At 42.9% G+C, this 20,742-nt stretch overlaps 1 protein-coding gene across 3 annotated transcripts in view; it reads left to right on the forward strand.

The window, feature by feature from the left end:
- Window positions 1-20,742, forward strand: part of LOC140496025 (phosphatidylinositol 3,4,5-trisphosphate 5-phosphatase 2A-like) — a 190,842-nt gene that overhangs the window by 167,313 nt on the left and 2,787 nt on the right. For all 3 annotated transcript variants that reach the window (XM_072595470.1, XM_072595471.1, XM_072595472.1), the window contains 7 exons: window positions 1,231-1,319; window positions 3,991-4,078; window positions 4,828-4,983; window positions 6,570-6,651; window positions 10,552-10,698; window positions 15,109-15,850; window positions 19,587-19,702. In XM_072595470.1, coding sequence (XP_072451571.1) covers window positions 1,231-1,319; window positions 3,991-4,078; window positions 4,828-4,983; window positions 6,570-6,651; window positions 10,552-10,698; window positions 15,109-15,850; window positions 19,587-19,702 — 1,420 coding nt within the window. The remainder of the gene's footprint in view (window positions 1-1,230; window positions 1,320-3,990; window positions 4,079-4,827; window positions 4,984-6,569; window positions 6,652-10,551; window positions 10,699-15,108; window positions 15,851-19,586; window positions 19,703-20,742) is intronic.

Here is a 20,742-nt window from a genome sequence, read left to right on the forward strand (position 1 = left end):
GATAATCATTAAAGGACAAATGTTCTTACTCATAACTTACTTTTCCATTAAATAGGATTCACAACAATACATGGCACAAGTTTATTATAATAGGATTTATTAGGAGTAATAACACATTTAACAGCAGCACTTAAGATGATAAAACTTGCAGGATTTTAATGGGAAGTTTTAAACACATTGCAGTTAGGAGATTGGTTTCTCAGACTGATCAGAGTTTAATTGAGATCCACCTTATTGATTGGCACTCACATTTTGTTCCTTTTTTTAAAATGAATTTCCTTCTTTATAATAACTTTCAATGGAACAAGTTATTTTTTTCTGTAAATTATCACATTTCCCGTTTAATTTCACTCCCGAACTTTGTGATATCTATGAGAGGTGACATGGGTCTCACCCACAGCCCAGGGTGCTGACAAAAGCCCCATGACTTTTAGGAAAGGTGTACCCACTCACAGCAGAGGTTGGAAAACTCCTATCTCATCCACTGCACTCCCCTTCCTCCACCCACCACACTCATTCTGGGGGAGGGTATTCAATTCCATTCAAAGGAACAAAGACAGTTTTTCTAGCTGTTCTGTGCCTATGTCATATCAGTTGTTATTACTCCTATACTGGGTGAACCAATCTGCTATAAATCAATGCCATTGTTTACTGATCTCCTGTTTTTGTAAATGACTGTAGCGGGTTTATCAGGTGAAAGATTGGCAAGTGGAGATCCCAGCAGCTTCCAATCTCAACTGCAGTTAAAAGAAATACAGAAGATAGGAGCAAGACTGGGCCATTTGACTCAGTCCTGCTCCACCATTCAATATGATCAATAAATGTGAAAAGGTTTCTGACTGTCTGCAATTGTTGAATTCTGGATTTAACACCAGTCGAACAATTGGTGCAGAATCCTTACAGTCAAATGAAGAGCGCAATTTGTTCTGCAAACAGTAACTAACAATTTTAATACCATTATTATGGCTTATCTGTTTTTGTGCCTCAGTGATATCTTGTGCAGTAATCAGATTTCTAGCTGGACAAAGATTATGCGCAAGGTATTGTCAAACCTGACTCTACCTTTTCAATGTAGACATGGCAATGCAAGGACAATAGCAAAGATTTGCACTCAGTGTAGATGAAAATCTCTGTTTGAAATTACCACAAAGATATTCACAGGTGAACAGAAAAGTACGCATTTTGAAAACAATAATGCTAATTTTTCCAAAATTCACTTTTTCTTGACAGAATTTAAGAAAAGTTTGGATAATGCTTTGCAGATTTGTATTAAACATGGATTCCTGAGAGTTCAGTGGTCTGCACACCAGTTGCCAATGGTAGGTCACTGTTTTAGCCTGATGAAAGATGATAACTAAAATATATAATATTTATTTTATACATAATACAACAGTCATTTACTGTAAACTCAACCAGGTCTTTATGTTTCGATCTGAACAGTGAGAAATGTTATTTGGTTATTTGATCAATGTCTAGAGCAAACAAAAAGCTTAGTTAGTTAGGATTCAATCCTTGTCCTTAACTGGTCTCAGCCAAGGTTGTGTTAGAAGCAACACAGGAACCTTAGTCTCACTAATCAGCAAAGACCTCTCTTGAGAATCCAGAAGGATAAACTATCCTACCATTTTCCCATCCTAATAGGCTAGTGTCAGGCCAGTCACCTGGGATTAATACATCAAAGACAGACAGGAAAAACTTACTTGACTGCTACAGTTGGAAATAAACTGGACATGTGTAAGAGTGAATGAGCTTTGTATTTGTATGCAGAAGCTCAAAGTTATCTCAGATTTAAACATGCCCAATTGTACACTTCCCCCACCTCACCCTAGTTCTAAACCTCCAGCTCAGTAATTGTTCCTATAACTTGTCTGGACTTGTCCTACCTGCCTATCTTCTTTTCCACCTATCCACTCCACCCTCTCCTCCTTGACCTATCACCTTCATTCCCTCCCCCACTCACCCATTGTACTCTATGCTACTTTCTCCCCACCCCCACCCTCCTCTAGCTTATCTCTCCACGCTTCAGGCTCACTGCCTTTATTCCTGATGAAGGGCTTTTGCCCGAAACATCGATTTCGAAGCTACTTGGATGCTGCCTGAACTGCTGTGCTCTTCCAGCACCACTAATCCAGAATCTGGTTTCCAGCTTCTGCTGTCATTGTTTTTACCCAATTGTACATAGACCTTGTAAAAAAATAGTCGACTCCATCTAATTTTCATTTGGGGAGCAGGTTATTGTCCAAGGTGAGCATGATGTTGGCTTTAATGGGATGAATCTAAATATTGTTTCAAAACAGACTAAATTTAATTTTCAATGAGTGGTCATTCATTCCTTATAGAATTGGGGCTGACAATACACTCTTGAAATCATGGAATCTCCACAATGTGCAAGCAGATCATTTGGCCTATTGAGTCCAAACTGACTCTCCAAGGAGCATTCCATCCAGACCCAACCCTGTACCCTACCCCTGTAACCTTGCATTTCCCACGGCCAATCCACCTAACCTACACATCCCTAGATGCTCTGGGTAATTTACCATGGCCAATCCACCAAACCTGCACATCTTTGGACTGTGGGAGCAAACCAGAGCATCCCGGAGGAAACCCACGCAGACACAGGAAGAATATGAAAACTGAACACAGACAGCCTCCGAAGGGTATAATCAAACCTGATGCCCGTTGCTGTGAGGCAGCAGTGTTAACCACTGAGCCACCATGCCGCCCCACTAATGAAGGAACACAGAGATGTAGGACCTGTAGAACAACAAGAACACATTTCTTGTTGTTCACAGGAATGTCCTTCCCTTGTGTTGCAGGTTCATTAACGCTCCAGCTGACTGAATCAACCACCATACAAATTCCCTTTTTAGACACTCACCATCCTGACTTGGATATATATATCATCATCCCTTCAGTGTCAAACTCCGGGAAGCCCCGCCCTGATGGCATTGTGAGTCTGTCTAGAGCATTGTGAGTCTGTGAGTCTGTCCACTGCACATAGATTGCAGTGGTACAAGAAAGCAATAAATGTTGACCTAGCTCAAGATACCCATGTCCGACAAATGAATGAAAAAGTTCTGATAATTCCCACAATTTGATGGAAGACATGAGAGGCCTCTTTGAAGCCATTTCTAAGCCAGGAGGACTTGCTGCAGTTCACTCTCCTGGCTAATGTTTCCCAAATATGTATGACAGTCGTCAATCAAATACTTTGAGCATTAGGTACAGGGTGGCACAGTGGTTCAGTGGTTAGCATTGCTGCCTCGCAGTGCCAGGGACCCAGTTTAAATTTCCACCCGGGGCGACTGTCTGTGTGGAGTTTGCACATTCTCCCCGTGTCTGCTTGGGTTTCTTCTGGGTGCTGTGGTTTCCTCCCACAATCAAAAGATGTGCAGGTTAGGTGAATTGGCTATGCTAAATTGCCCATAGTGTTCAGGGACGTGTAGGTCAGGTGCATTAGTCAGGGTAAATGTAGAGTAGTAGGGGAATGGATCTGGGTTGGTTACTCTTTGGAGGGTCGGTATGGACTTGTTGGGCCTGTGTCCACACTCTAGGGATTCTTTGTATCTATGATGGGTCTGATCCAGTGTAACATTCCCAATAAGGTGTCTCATCAAGGACATTCAAACTAGGTATATCATAAATCTAATGCAGAATAAAATTGTTGAACTGCTCTCTCAAGAACACGAGGACCAAATAGAGTTAAATGTGGAATTCTGATGTATCCATTTATGTGAACATAACTCCAATACTCTTAAAATCCTTTAAATTCATCACTATCATTTAGAAATTGGTGTGCCTTATGATACACGGTATTCTAATTCTGACTTCACCAAAGCATAATTTAACCTTTTGATTTATAATGAAAAGCTGTTGATAGAGACATTGACCCAAAGCAAAGATTTTCCAAATCCTGGTTAATATATCATTACTAATTTAAACTCACTGAACTCTTTGCCATGTCTCATTACTCACTGTTGCTGCTTTTAGTTGTCTCCAATTCTGTCTGATATTGAGTACCTACAAGACCAACACCTCCTGCTGACCATAAAATCAACAGATGGATACGAATCCTATGGTAAGTTAAAACCAAGTTCCAACTAGCTTTTAAAGACAGTAAAAGTATAAATTAATGAGGGAAAGATGTGTTTAAGCAACCTTCTATCATTCGCAACGGACGACAAAGGGATTGAAGGAACAAGGAAAAGTAACTCACTGAAGCCTGTGGTCCAGACATGTGTGTTCAAACGGTGATTTTGATTTTCTTTTTCCAATCCTAATATTTATGTCTTATCTGTCTTCATATGTCTGTCTGTTTGTAAAGGCAGAATGTCTAAAGGGAAGAATTTAAGGTGTAGAGTTATAACTCAGCAATTCATACTTCCTCCTTGCAAACAACTAATTTGAAAGGAATCTGATTCAATATTGATACTTTTCAGGTATGTTGTTGTCTTAACCAGGTGTTAGGCCTTTGAATAGACCAATTAGGAGACCAAACGGTACATTTTTAATGAACCTTCTGGGGAATGCAGGTGCCCTAAGCAGGATTATGTTGCATGTTCAATGCACATCACCCATCTTGAGTGCATTGTACTCCAGCAACCCATCCTGCTTTGCCCTGTCCTCATTAAATCAGGAGTATCTGCTACGAAGTTACCTCCAAACGATGCTCTAAAGCAAAACAAAAGTCAAAAATAACAGAAGAATGCTGATAGTAACAGTACAGAAATCTCTCATAATACTACTGAAGGCCATAAATCAATCCAACATGAACTTGAATTACATTGTTATAAGGCTGCTGTGTTCTCACTTCCCACCCTTTGACAGGAGAGTGTTGTATTGCACTGAAGTCCCTAATTGGAAACACACCACAGATGTTTGAGACAGGTCTGTCTCACCTGGGAGATGAGTCAGGATCTATCCGTGTTACGATGAGGGTCGTTGTTCCTGCTGAACGCAAAAGAACTCGGGAACGTCTTTATGGTGAGTTCCTCAGATGCCGGACTTCCCAGTACAATAAAATGACACGGTAATATGTACAGAAGCACATTACCTCTCTGTTATGGTCTCAAAATTTAATACATCACCTACACAATAAGCAATGATTGGACAACAATATAACCTGCAAACCATTAAAAATATCCGCTAAGTGGTCCAGGAGGTAATGTGCCTAATTGTCTTTCCCTCTATTGAAGTTTGGGATCTCCACTTGGCATCTCCTTCTTACCAAATGCTGACTGAAAATTATTTTTCAGCCTTTGGTGGGGTATTGCTGGCATGAACTCAGTCATATTACTTGTTGGTACTCTCATAATGTTGTCCTCAGCTATTTTCTTCCTTCCAAAACAAAAGTGGTTTGGATCAGAAATTGGCTAGCGCAAAGAAGGCAGGGGCTGGTGGTTGATGGGAAATGTTCATCCTGATGTTCAGTTATTAGTGGTGTACCGCAAGGATCTGTTTTGGGGCCACGGTTGTCATTTTGAGAAATGACCTGGATGAGGGTGCAGAAAAATGGGTTAGGAAATTTGTGGATGGCACTAAAGTCAGTGAAGTTGTGGATAGTGCTGAAGGATGTTGCAGGTTACAGAGAGACGTAGACTTGCTGCAGAGCTGAGCTCAGAGGTGGCAAATGGAGTTTAATGCAGAAAAGTATGAGGTAATTCACTTTGGAAGAAATAACAGGAATAAAGAGTATTGGGTTAATGGTAAGATTCTTTGTAGTGTGGAAGAGCAGAGAGATCTCGGTGTCCATGTATATCCATTCCTGAAGGTTGCCACACAGATCGATAGGGTTGTTAAGAAAGAGTACGGTGTGTTAGGTTTTATTGGTAAAGGGACTGAGTTTTGGAGCCACGAGGTAATGCTGCAGCTGTACAAAACTGTGGTGTGGCCGAACTTGGAGTATTGCATGCAGTTCTGGTCACTGCATTATAGGAAGGATGTGGAAGCTTTGGAAAGGGTTCGGAGGAGATTTACTAGGATGTTGCCTGGTATGGAGGGAAGGCTATATGAGGAAAGGCTGAGGAACTTAAGGCTGTTTTCGTTAGAGAGAAGAATGTTGAGAGGTTACTTAATTGAGACATATAAGATAATCAGAGGGTTAGATAGGATGGTCAGTGAGAGCCTTTTTTCTTGGATGGTGATGGCTAGCCCTAGGGAAATAGCTACAAATTGAGGGATAATAGATAGATAGATGTCACAGGTGGTTTCTTTACTCAAAGAGTACTAGAGGTGTAGAACACACTGCCTGCAACAGTAGTAGACTCACCAATCTTAAGGACTTTTAAATGGAATAGTGTAGGTTAGATGGGCTTCAGATTGGTTCCACAGGTCGGCACAACATTGAGGGCCGAAGAACCTGTACTGCGCTATAATGTTTTATGTCTATGTCTAAAAGCATCTTGGATATCTTTGTTCTTGGTTAAATTCACACAACATATAAATTAGCAAAAGTTCTATTTTTATAAAATGTTATCGTTCAAGCATAAATTTTCAAAACCTTTTGCAAATTGGTTGACTATTTAGTGCATTTGCAATCTACTGACATTTCTTCATTTTATTTCGAACAGAATGGATTAGTTCAGAGAGAGATGGCATCCGGTCTCTGAAAGATAAGCCTATATCTTCCAAACCAATCCAGGACAACCCTGGGTAGGTAACATTGGAACAGGTTTGTGGGATAGGTGCTGGAAAATTGTTGAATTTCCAGTTTTGCATTTATAACATGCATTTTTCCCTGGAAAATTGGAGGCTGAGGGGTGACCTTATCGAGGTTTATAAGATCATGAGGGACATGCAGAGGGTGAGTAGCCAAGGTCTTTTTCCCGAGGTATGGGAGTCCAAAACTAGGTTTAAGGTGAGAGTGGAAAGATTTAAAAGGGACCTGAGGGCTAGCTTTTTCACGCGGAGGGTGGTGGGTGTGTGGACCGAGCATCTGGATAGACGCATGATTAAGAAGGGTTTAGGGGAATGGGCCAAATGCTGGCAAATGGGACTAGAACAGTTTAGGATATCTAGTCAGAGAATACGATTTGGACTGAAGGGTCTGTTTCCATGCTGTATAACTCTATGTCCATTTTCAATAGTCTCCTGTTTCTATTCATAGCATTTCTTTTATTTAACCTTTTTTTTTCGAAATCAACCTGTTCTAGAGCAGGCAGGACATGAAACCAGGCCTCTCAGCCCAGAGAGTAAGGGCACTACTACAGCACCACAAAAGGACCCCTAACCCCGAGAACGTTTCCTTCTTCTTCACTGGAATCAGTGACTTGATTGGGTACACTTCCATTAGCGTTCTCACATTCATGTAGCTTGTTCAAGCAGTCTTTCTTCATCCGTGAGGCAGGATTGTAATTATTGAAAACATTATTGAAAAATTATTGAAAAATTATTCAAACATGTAAGACCTCATGCTTTCTAGACTCATACAGACTTAGAACCCAGTAGGATGCCATTCGGCCTATTGGGTCTTTGAAGGTGCAATCATGCTTCGTCCTACATCCCCACTTTTTCTCCATTTCCCTATAATTACCTCATCCTTGAGTACCTATCCAATTCCCTTCTCAAATCACTTATGGAATCAAGTACAACTGCATTTTCAGGTGCTTTCAATGTCCTGCCTATACTCTGATTGAAAAAATATCTCATCAACTCTCTTCTCGATTGTGTTGGGACATCTGGTCAGAATGGACGAGTTGGACCGAAGGTCTGTTTCCATGTTGCACATCTCTATGACTCTATGACTCTGGACCTTTGCCAATATATCTTAATCTGTTTATTCACCCACTCATCAGAGTTTTTCTTGGTCCACTGTATGAAACCATCTCATTATCTTAAAATCTCAATCTGGTCTCTTCATTTACTATTGTGGGCCAGTACAGATGTTGAGGGCACTGACTTCAATTTAGGGCTTTCCCTTTCAGGACAGAGATCAGGGGAAATGGCCTCTTGTGTGACTTTGGAACTCTGCCTCAGAAGATGGTGGAGACAGGAGCCATTGAATATTTTAAAAGTGGAGATGAGTATATTATTTTAGGGAAGGTTCATCAAAGGTAGAATTTCAAGCATGAACAGATAAGCCATAGCCTCATTGAATGTTGGAGCAGGTTTGAAGGGCTAAATGGTCTATTTCTGATCCTAGTTTCTATGCAAATATGTTCTTCATCAAACACAGAAATTATTAGAAATGTGGAGTGGACCAGATAGCATTTCAAAAAGAGAGGGATTAATATTTCAGAAGTAAGCCTTCATCAGAACATGAAAACTAGGTGATTAGTACCATCTTTGACCATCCTGGGAGACACATTAAAAATAACAATGGAATTTTGGAAAATCAGGAAGTTCATTCCTAACCCACAACAAATCCAAGCATAATACAGAGAATGATGGAAAATTTGGAAATCATTAGTGTCAAACATATTATATTTTGTCTGAATATATTATGCAGGAAGAATGTTCCTGATAACCAGGAAGTCCAGAAACAGGAGTCACAGTCTAAGGATATGGGATAAACCATTCAGGACTGAGATGAAGTGTATTTTATCACCCAGAGAGTAGCGAGCTTGTGGAATTCTCTGCCACAGAAAACAGTTGAGCCCAAAACATTGAATGTTTTCTAAATATAGTTTCTGGGAATAAGGGGGTCAAAGGGTATGGAGAGAAAGTAGAAACAGGGTACTGAGTTGCATGATCATGTTTAATGGCAGAGCACATTTGATGGACCAAATGGCTTACTCCTGCTCCTGTTTTCTATGTTCCTCTTATATATCTTACCTTAAATATATCTCAAAATATTAATAGACAATAGACAATAGACAATAGGTGCAGGAGTAGACCATTCTGCCCTTCGAGCAAGCACCACCATTCATTATGATCATGGCTGATCATCCTTAATCAGTATCCTGTTCCTGCCTTATCCCCATAACCCTTGATTCCACTATCCTTAAGAGCTCTATCCAACTCTTTCTTGAAAGTATCCAGAGACTTGGCATCCACAGCCTTCTGGGGCAGAGCATTCCATACACCCACCACTCTCTGGGTGAAGAAGTTTCTCCTCATCTCTGTCCTAAATGGCCTACCCCTTATTTTTAAGCTGTGTCCTCTGGTTCAGGACTCACCCATCAGCGGAAACATGTTTCCTGCCTCCAGAGTGTCCAATCCTTTAATAATCTTATACGTCTCAATCAGATCCCCTCTCAGCCTTCTAAACTCAAGCGTATACAAGCCCAGTCGCTCCAATCTTTCAGCATAAGATAGTCCCGCCATTCCAGGAATTGACCTCATAATTCCGGGAAATGACCTTGTAAGAATTTTCTGAAAGAATCTTGCATTTAAATGATTGAACAGTGCATGCTTCTGCTGCCTTCCTCCCTGGTTATACCGATCTTGCTGTTACATGTTGCAAACACTTCAGTGAGTGTGAATAGCATTACTGTTTTTAAAAAATCATTTGAGACTCAAACAACTGAAGATTACCTCAGTTCCTGCTTAAATCAATCAATTTAATAAACAGAACAGATACCCAAAACATCACCCTCTTGCCCTTCTTTAGGTGCAGAATTTTGCTTGCACAGCCAGTTTTATTTTGAAATAAACTGTTAAACTGGTCCTCACATTGCGATTTGAAACATTTTCAAACTGTGAGGACAGCGATGCTATCATTTCTTAAAAGACCATTAGCATTGAATGCTCCTTGGCATTTCTGATCCACAGTGGCACACTGATGCCTATCTGATGTCTCTCACACAAGTTCCTGACCTCAGCCATTGGGAAGTGGCACTGAATGGACAAAGGAAGAGAAAGAAAGATCCAGCGACTACTCCCAGATGCCTCTTACATATCTCCATATTGATACAGAGAACTGAACGTATCAGGGGGCCAAGTGTGGATGAAGGAAAAATAATTTGCGAAAAAGATGATTTAAAATAAAAATAATTTTCTTACATTCCGTTCCCTCACCTCCTTTGCAGCTGGTGACTGATTCTGAGCAGGGTTTCCCAGCTGCCAGTAGCTTTTTCTTTGTGCCATCTGGATACCATACAACAAAGCAAGCTATTAGTTATGTAACATCCAGATGATGAGCACCTGTAGAGTACTTGATGATAGGGCCAACATCAGCGAAGCCTGATCTCTCTTTCCTAGTATTTCTACTTGCAGCAGAAATTCAGGGCAGGGATCCCAGCTGGTATTACTCTCTCCTTTTCTTACTACACATGCAAGCAGACAGTTTGTAACTGGCTTAATGCTTTTTAACTGAGATCAGAAAGCTCAAGAGAAGCAAGGAATCAGAATGTATTTTTTGCGCTGATTCATAAGGAATCTTGTGGGGGAGTCTTGAGGGACTTATGAGGGATTGGGATGGTTTTTGGCAACAAACTACGATGCTTGAACTGGAAAAAAGTCACTATAAAGAATACTACAATACAAAGCTAGCAGAAGTATTTGGTAGCATTTATACTTTGAGCTCATGTGAGGGACGACCAGGCTTTTGGTAGCACTGAAACTGAAAGAATATTTTTCATGGTTTATTAACATTTGTCTGTTACTCCACAGAGGCAGTGAGAAAAAATGTGGTCAGAATTCAGCGTTCTCTGAAGTCATCAGCTCCATGTTTTCCAATTGGCCTGATGATGGCCCTCACCCTGGGAGTACTGGTGTAGGAATTAAAGGGAAGGGCAATGAAGAGGTCATTCAATCAAGGTATGTCAACCGATCATCACACCTGAGGTTAGGCTGAAAGGGAACTCTTACCTTCTTCTCATATACACCAGGAAATCTGGATTCAAGACCCACCGACTCCAGTGGTGTGCAATAACATCTCTGAACAAGTTAATCAAAAAACATCTACACTCGCAGAAAGACAACCCTTCATGGACTGTTATGAATCCAGCATGCAACCAATTTGAGATCTCCTGCCCTATGATGGCATAAAAAAACCAAAAGAACTGTGGATGCTGGAAATCAGAAACAGAAACATGTTTTTCCCTTCTCCAGTTGCTTCCCATTTACAACTTCAATTCTCTGACACTTTACGTCGGTTCCAGAATTTCCAGTTTGTGGGCTCCAGCCACCTCCCCTTCGCTATGGAAGTGCCAGCCCTTTACACGTCCATCCCCCATTAGGATCGTCTCAGCGCTCTCTGCTTCTTCCTGGAACAAAGGCTTGAACTCGCTCCACCCATCACCACACTTCTCCGATTGGCTGAGCTTGTCCTTCTCTTTTAACTCCTTTCATTTTCTTCAGGTCAGAAAGGTGGCCAGGGTACGATTTTTCCTGCTCCTCAGATGCTGCCTAACCTGCTGTGCTGTTCCGGCACTATTCTAATCTAGACTCTGGTTTACAGCATCTGTAGTCCTTGTTTTTACCCACATAGGCCCCAGTTATATCTGTCTCTTTGTGGCATAAGTGGAACATTGCTTGTTGTAGTCCTACTCCTGTCCCCACCCACACTCTTTCTCCAATATATCCAGAAATGGAAATATTTATGAATTTTGATTCCAATTACCACCCTGACCTCATCTTTACCTGGTCCATCTCTGATTCCTCCCTTTCTTCTTTGACATTTCTTTTTCCATTTCTGAGGATAGACTAGCTACCAATATCCACTACAAACCAAGTGATTCCCACAGTTACCTTGACTATACATCCTCACCCTGTTTCCCGTAAAGACTCTATTCCATTCTCCTAGTTCTTCTAACTCCGTTGCATCTCTTTTAATGTCAACTTCGACAAGAGGGCCTCCAAAATGTCCAACTTTTCCCTCAATCGAGCATTCCCCAGCACCATGGTCAACAAGGGTCTCAAACAGGTCCAACCCATCTTCCGCACTTCCACCCTCACTCAATCTCTCTCCCATAGCAGCAGTAGGATCCTCCTTGTCCTCAACTACCATCTCACCTGAATTCACATCCAAAGGATCATTTCAACCTTTTCAGCCACCTCCAGTGAGATGCCATAACCAGGCACATATTCATCTCCCTTACCAGCCTTCTGCAGGAACCATTCCCTCCAGGACCTGCTGGTCCACTCCTCCTTCAACCCAACACAGCCCCTCCACTCATGGCATCTACCTTGCACAGACAGAAGGTGTAACACCTGCCCATTTACTTCATCCCTCCTCGATATCCAAGGACCCACACACAGCTTCCAGGTGAAGCAGCTCTCTACCTGTACCTCACTCAATCTCTGCATTCAATTTCCCATTTATCTTTACGTTTCTTTTTGGACAGAATCTGCAACCTCTCACCCCGACAACTTATGCTCACAGTCCCCAACCCCCAATTCCCTGCCGTCACAGTTCCTGCCCCCACCCTGACACCCTACCCTCACAGGTCCTGCCCTCTCCCTCACTCCCTACCCTCATAGGTCCTGTCCTCTCCCTCACTCCCTACCCTCACAGGTCCTGTCCTCTCCCTCACTCCCTACCCTCACAGGTCCTGCCCTCTCCCTCACTCCCTACCCTCATAGGTCTTGTCCTCTCCCTCACTCCCTTCCCTCACAGGTCCTGCCCTCTCCCTCACTCCCTACCCTCATAGGTCTTGTCCTCTCCCTCACTCCCTACCCTCACAGGTCCTGTCCTCTCCCTCACTCCCTACCCTCACAGGTCCTGTCCTCTCCCTCACTCTCCATTCTTACAGTGCTGTGTCATTTAAAAAATGGAGTGCTGGTGAGATGGAAGGTGCAGGGGACTGGCACCTTGTCCTGTCATTGTTCCAGCTCCTGGGATGAAAGCCAACATGGAATAAAAGAATCTTTATGCTCTCTCTATGATTTTTTTTAATAATGGTTTTGGGCCATGTTGACTCAATTCTTTTGGGGGCGTAAGTTCATAATAAAACACTGGCAATGAATTTTCTGCCGTAATTCCATTTTCCCTACTAGCTAAGGGAAACTGGAACTATTATTGAATTTCTTTGACCACATCTCCAATATGTTGTTGGAATAAAATGCCCTTTACTGCACTTTGTCTGCACTGAGAGTGTTTGCTCAGTGTCTGAATTAGAAAATGTTTCATTATTCAATATTGATGTCCCACACCGCAGCAAGAACAGAAATGTTACTTAATAAACAAAAGGTTAAAAGGTGGAAAAGCTGTCTGAAAGAATCAAAATGATTGCTTGGTGTTGGCTTTAGTATTCTTTTACTCACTCTGTGCTCACCACAGGAGGGAGCGGAGTGAATGTAAAAGAGGAGAAATCTGAAGTCAAAGATCTTTGCAAAGTGTCTTGCAACAATTATGAAGAGGATTCTGTTTTTAGCTTGCGTATAATAAAACTACTCAGACTATAGGCATGAAAGCTTAATATGTAACCTTTTATTAAACTGATATTGAATTGGAGAAACAGAATTGTGTTTTGAGTGAAAGATCTTTATATGGAGCACCTGTGACTGAACTGAATAGATCTTAGAGGTATCTACAACTTAATTAAAACTGAACCACAGGGGGCGTCCCTGCATTTGTGTATTGTGCTGTTTACAGCATGCTGACAGAAATTCAGACAACTTGGGCGAGAATATTCTTCCAATTTCAGATCAATAGATCACTTTGATTTTGGATGATGTTAAAATTTGTTGAGTCTTCTTTCTCTTTCTCTAAAGGTAATGACGTGAGCTGGGCTTTGATACCTTTCCATTTAAAAAAAGAATTTCTGTGTCACCTGGGTCAATGCGCAGTAGCATTATATTTGTTTGCACAGCCACAGTATAGAATCAATCACAGAATCCCTACACTGTGGAAAGAGGCTATTCAAACCATCGACCTTCTGAAGACCATCCCACTCAGACCTAGCCGTCTACCCTATCCAGGTAACCCTGTATCTCCTATGGCTAATCTACCTAACTGCACATTCTTGGACTGTAGAAGGAAACCAGAGCATCTGACAAAAACCAAAGTGGAGAATGAGTAAACTCCACACAGACAGTCACCCAAGGCTGGAATTGACCCTGGATGCTGTGAGGCCACAGTGCTAACCACTGGGCTACCATGGAGGAGGACAGACTTGACAGCAGTTTGTGTCAGACCTTCATGATTGCTATGTGTCTGTGCAGGCACATACAACCTCATGTCTATTGGTGCCAGTCCGAGTCCCAGGCAACCATCCATGGAGCAGCCTAACCCAACCTAACAGCAAATTATTCAACCATGGAGCAAAGTCTTGCAATGTCTACCAAACTGGACAATAATCAAAGGTGAGAAATCTGAAAAAAAACCAGAGGATTTTGGAGAAGTGCAGCAGATTAGGCAGCATCTGTGGAGACAGAAACAAAGTTCATGTTTCCAGTCAGGTACTCTTCTTCAGAACTCTAGGTGGGAATTCTGGCTGATATTAGTTCCATCCTGTAAGTCCAGTGTGAACAAACTCAAACACTGGCATCCCACAAAGATGTATCCTCAGTTCCCCTACTGTACTCCCTGTACATCCATGATTGTGTGGCCAAATTCCATATGAATGCCATTGACAAGCTTGCTGCTGATAACAATGTGGTAGGCCAGTTATCAAACAATGATGAGGCAAAATACAGGAAGGAGATTGACGGCTTGGTGTCATGGTACAATCATAACAATCTCTCTCTCAATGTCGGCAAAACAAAAGAATTGATCGTTGACTTCAAGAAGAAAGGAGGAGGACATACCCCAATCTACATCAACAGAGCTGATGTGGAGAGAGTCGACACTGTCAAGTTCCTAGGAGTGATGATACCCGACAATCTGTCCTGGACGCCCACGTAGATGCAACGGTCAAGAGTTGAGGTGACTCCTGGCCAAGGAGTTGCTGGGGTCTTTCAAGGAGAAGTTGAAATGTGGCAATTGAGGACAGTAGCAGCAAATTTTAGTGGGTACTCTTAATTTTATATTCTATATCCTGAGTAAGTAGCACTGAGGAGTGGTTTCCTTATGTGGCATTGGAAGAGTAGTGGCACTACATCTGGGGAGTAATTTTGAATTGAGATGTAATAGAGTTTTCCATAATGATAATGAGAATCCTTTTATGGGCAGCTAGTCTTTTGTCCTGGATTCAAAACTATCTCATACTGAGGGTAAATGATAAGCTTGTACACTGAAGATGACACACATAATCTAAGTTGTACCTTTATTATTTTGTTTTTTAGGATGAAACAAAATATTCCTGCGGACGATGATTCCTATTTGAACAGTTTCAACAACCCAGCCTACTTTGTACTTGAAGGAATTCCTTACCCCCAGTCTGGAACAAGCAGTCAGGAAAATTCAGTGTCAAAAACTGTTCCCAGGAATATGCCACAACCTTTTCCTCCAACAGTGTTGGAAAAACCGAGAGACCCCTCCTTCCGACACTTGAACAGTGAAGGAGGCTCCTTAGACCACGAAGGTTTGCGTGGCTCTTACGATCAGTCCCAGCACACTTTCCCCAAAGTGGGGGAGGTTGAAATGCAGAACAACCCACTTTATGCCAGTTCTGCTGATGTATGGGGTAAAGCTCACCAGGCTGCGCCATCCAAAACTAACCAAGAGTGGCACAAGGCTGCAACGACAACCAGGGATTCCCAGGAATTCAAAGCGCCTACCACAGCACCTAGGAGCTTCTCCAGAGCTCAGCTGGCAGGCAAGAGTGGGCCTCAAGTGTCGCTGATCAATGAGGTCCGAGACAAACTCTCTGAAAGAAAAATGGATGACTTCCATACGACAAAGTCTCTGAGCAGCAAAGACCGCCAAGTCAACAAATATGAACTCCCCCTTCCTGTTCGAGAACGGCCAGCAGTGAGTCCTCGGTTACCAGCCAGAAACAAAGTAACAGCAGAGTTCCAACCTCGGCCTACACGAACGGACGTACCTCCACCACTACCTGTCAAGAACAGAACTATGGAGGCTGGGGTACGTATTTAAAACAATGAAACATTCCGGTGTGAACCATGGAATAGTTAAATCTTTGTTTCACCCACAGCGGTGTCATTTGAGAAGCAACATTTGGAACACAGATGTAAACCAGGTTCCCAAACGTCTTAGTGGAAAAATGTGTTGCCCAGTAGGCTACTAAGATGTACAGAGCAAATAATTTGAGGGTCAATTCCCAATTTGTGATGATTGGATGATCTCAAGGTTAGCAGTGAGAGCATAACAATTAAAATGTATACTCCTGAGCTAAAGAGGGAAATATTACCTGATTGTCCCTGATCATTGTACATGACTACTGCTGTGGACAGTGTATGTATGAATAATGGGGAATCTGTGTGTTTGTTTCATTTGTCATTGCATAATAACACACTTTTCAATTAGATGTATTTAATTTACTCCTTTTTAGCTTAAAATTATTGGGTTTGTCCCAGCTATTCTGTTGAGAATAGACATCAACCGCAGATTGGACGTAGCACTCTTACCCTAAGTCTAGGGCTTGTGGGTTCAAGCCTCACTCCTGAGATTTGAATACAAAATCTAAGCTAACACTCCAGTGCAGTACTGAGTGGTGCACTTTAAGTGTGGGTTGGAAATTACGGCTTGGTTCCTGCCCAGGAGAAAAGTTGGCAGCCAGCTGACTGAACAGTTAGAAGCTTGACCAGCAGCACACATTGGGCCAAACACACTCCATGTTGAGTTTCCCTCTTTCACTGGAAGCTACGCCGATACTTGGGGGCTGCCAGAGACAACCATTTTAAAGAGGCAGTTTGTGATGTTATCTTCTCTCGGGGTGCCTCAATTGGCAAGAGGTCCCCTTCAATGATAGCCCCTTCATTCCTGTTATTTTTAGCACTATTAAAAAAAAATTGTGAATCCTACTCACACCTGACTACCATGTTATGACATTGGCAGTGTAACACTGGGTCATTTGAGCTTTTACCATGTTCAATTGACCCTGAAGTATTTAGCTACATCGGGGTTCAGTTAGTTCAGTTGGCTGGATGACTAGAATCTGATGCAGTCCTGTTCAATGTCCATACTGGTTGTGAGCTGTACCACGTCACCTTAACTCCTGCTTATGGAGTACTTACTTTCAATCTGAATGTACCCAACTGGTGTTCTCCAATGAATAGAGATGCCAATGGTCATTTATGGGTTGTGACTAGATACCATTTATTTTCATATTATGGGCCAGGCTACTGGTTTTACTGCCCACCCATCCTATACATTATAGGGATGAACATGGGTGTGAGTGTGAAGTTGGTGGGCTAACCATCCTCTCTACATTATGCACACTCCCCTCCCCCCAACCCTCCACCACCCAAATCAGAAGAAGTGATGGCCTTGTGGTATTATCGCTGGGCTGTTAATCCAGCAATCCAGGAAATGTTCTGGGGACCTGAGTTCAAATCATGCCACAACAGATGGTGGAATTTGAATTCTCTAAAAAAATCTTGGATCAAGAGTCTAATGATGACCATCGTATGTTGGAAAAGCCCATTTGATTCACTGATATCTTTTAGGGAAGGAAATTACGATCCTTACCTGTTTGGCCCACATATGACTCCAGACCCACAGCAATGTGGTTGACCCTGAACTGGGCAAGTAGGGTTGGGCAATAAATGCTGGTCTAGCCAGCAATCCCCCTGAATGAATGAAACAAGTCACATTTGGAAGGCAGAAGTAACATCCAGCCTTTAAAGTTAGATATTAAGTCAAAACCTGTCATTATTATTATGGAGGGTAATGTTTCCAAAGTGGTTAATATGAATGTCACATTGACTCCTCTCATTTTATTGATATCATATACAGTCTGTGGCTGGAGACACTGTGTTCCGTTCCAACTTTCAGAGCAAATTGATGAACCTATATTAGCACCCTAACATATTAGCAGTTCCAGCTAACCAAAGATTTTTCAATGCTACCATGCAATAAATCTTTGTGTTATAAGACCATAAGTTGTAGGAGCGGATAGTAGGCCATTCAACCCATCGGATGTGTTCCACTATTCAATGAGATCATGTTTGATCTGATGGTCTTCAAATCCATCTCATTGCCTTTTTCCCAAAACTCTTGATGGGTGGCTTCTCATTCTGAAATTATGCCCTGTGACCCGAGACGCTCCCAGAAGAGCAAACAACCTTTCTTTTTTGACTCTGTCAAGTCCCCTAAGAATCTTGTGTATATCTAAGAACTGTGGCAATTCTTTGGATATTCCACTGTGGTGTATTCTCTCCCACTAACCACTAGATAGGCCCGAGGGCAAAGCAAAGACAAAGGAGGTAAAAACGAGGACTGCAGATGCTGGAAACCAGAGTCTAGATTAGAGTGGTGCTGGAAAAGCACAGCAGGTCAGGCAGCATCGAGGAGCAGGAAAATCGATGTTTCGGGCAAAAGGAATAGAGGCAGGGAGCCTGCAGGGTAGAGAGATAAATGAGAGGTGGGTGGGGGTGGGGAGAAAGTAGCATAGAGTACAATGGGTGAATGGGGGTGGGGATGAAGGTAATAGGTCAGAGAGGAGGGTGGAGTGGATGGGTGGAAAGGAAGATAGGCAGGTAGGACAAGTCATGAGGACGGTGCTGAGCTGGAAGTTAGGAACTGAGGTAAGGTGGGGGGGTGGGGAAATGCGGAAACTGGTGAAGTCCACATTGATGCCCTGGGGTTGAAGTGTTCCGAGGCGGAAGATGAGGCATTCTTCCTCCAGGCATCGAGTGGTGAGGGAGCGGCAGTGGAGGCGGCCCAGGACCTGCATGTCCTCGGCAGAGTGGGAGGGGGAGTTGAAATGTTGGGCCACAGGTCGGTGGGGTTGATTGGTGGGGGGGCCCAGAGATGTTCCCTAAAGCGCTCTGCGAGGAGGCGTCCAGTCTCCCCAATGTAGGGGAGACTGCATTGGGAGCAACGGATACAATAAATGACATTGGTGGATGTGCAGGTAAAACTTTGATGGATGTGGAAGGCTCCTTTGGGGCCTTGGATGGAGGTGAGGGAGGAGGTGTGGGAGCAGGTTTTGCAATTCCTGCAGTGGGAGGGGAAGGTGCCAGGATGGGAGGGTGGATTGTTGGGGGTGGCGTGGACCTGACCAGGTAGTTACGGAGGGAACGGTGTTTGCAGAAAGCGAAAAAGGGTGGGGAGGGAAATATATCTCTGGTGGTGGGGTCCGTTTGGAGGTGGCGGAAATGTTGGTGGATAATGCGGTTAATGCGAAGGTTGGTAGGGTGGAAGGTGAGCACCAGGGGGTTCTGTCCTTGTTACAGTTGGAGGGGTGGGGTTCGAGGGCAGAGGTGCAGGTTGTGGACGAGGTGTGTTGGAGAGCATCTTTAACCACGTAGGAAGGGAAATTACGGTCTCTCATCCGCCGACATTTCCGCCACCTCCAAACGGACCCCACCACCAGAGATATATTTCCCTCTCCACCCCTTTCCGCTTTCCACAAAGACCGTTCCCTCCGTGACTAACTGGTCAGGTCCATGCCCCCCCAACAATGGATGAGAGACCGCAATTTCTCCAGCATCTACAATCCTCACTTTCAACCAGCCAACTGAACTAACCATCCCTCTGGGTATGAAAGTGTGTGCTCTAAACATTCATAACAATTACTGCACATGCACTCCAAATGTAGTTCCATTTTTATAGATGCAAGAAATAGTAATGTAATGCTGAAAATAATAATCTTCCTGTATCTTCAAAAGATAAAATATTTTTCTCTATCTTTTAGAACTTTGACAATCGTAGCAACTCAAGTACTCTGTCTGAGTTCCTGAAGCATTTGGGTTTGGAAAAATATGAAGCAGGTTTGGTTGAGAACGGATGGGATAAATTGGAATACTGGAGGTAATTACAGCAAAAGAACACCTAAATAATATGAATAACTGTCTGCTTATTTGTATTTACACAAATGTGGTTATTATGGTGGTTATTATGTGGTTATAACCAAGTGGTTATTATGGTGGTCAGTGTTGTAATGTTCCCAGGGAAAGGCAGGAGGTGGGGGCTTGGAGAGGAAGGGAAGTGCTGTAATGACGGATGATTCAAGCCACTTTCTCTCATTATCAGCAAATTGAGTGGCACTCTAGTACAGATTAGTATGATATTGAGGAATCAGGTTCAACTCAGTTGTAGTGGGCATCCATAGCCAAAAGTTAGGTGCATGGCTGGCATGGTACACTAATGCCTCACAGATCCAGGGACCCTGGTTCACTTCCAGCATTATCTGTGTGGAGTTTGCACATTCTGCCCGTGTCTGCATGAGTTTCCACTGGGTGCTCCAGTTTCCTCCCAAAGTCTAAAAGATGTGGAGGTTAGGTGGATTGGCCATGCTAAATTGTCCATAGTGTCCAGGGATGTACAGACCAGGTACGTTATCTGTGGTAAATGTGAGGTTATGGGAATAGGGTGGAGGTCTGGGTAGAATGCTTTTTGGAGGGTAGATGCAAACTTATTGGGCCAAATGACCTCTTCCCAAAGTGTAGGGATTCTAACTACTTTATAAAGCAGCACAAATTGGCTGTGAATTAGCAAATTGATTAATGTACTGTCATTTCCCTGTAGAGTTTTGATCCCTTCCAGCAAATGTTCAGGCTGTGTCCCTGCCCTTTCCTTGTGCCCTCATTTAATTACTGCAGCAGCTTGTGAGAATTCTCAGGCTCCTCGAGAAATTCTTATTAATGCATGTCCCTTATTGCCAGCAATTTTCGTATCTGATGCTAACAGCTATGAATCCCAATTTAGGTCTAACACAGGCCTAAGGATGTTGAATTTCAAATGGAGCAAATACTGTCCCAGTTGACTAACAGATTCCCGTGGGTCATTATAACCCAATCAGGCTTGGTCTGTGTCTTTTCCATCCAACAACCTTGGCACTGCCCCTCTAG

The sequence above is a fragment of the Chiloscyllium punctatum genome, chromosome 25 (genome assembly GCF_047496795.1).
Source record: "Chiloscyllium punctatum isolate Juve2018m chromosome 25, sChiPun1.3, whole genome shotgun sequence".
Taxonomy (NCBI): Eukaryota; Metazoa; Chordata; class Chondrichthyes; order Orectolobiformes; family Hemiscylliidae; genus Chiloscyllium; species Chiloscyllium punctatum.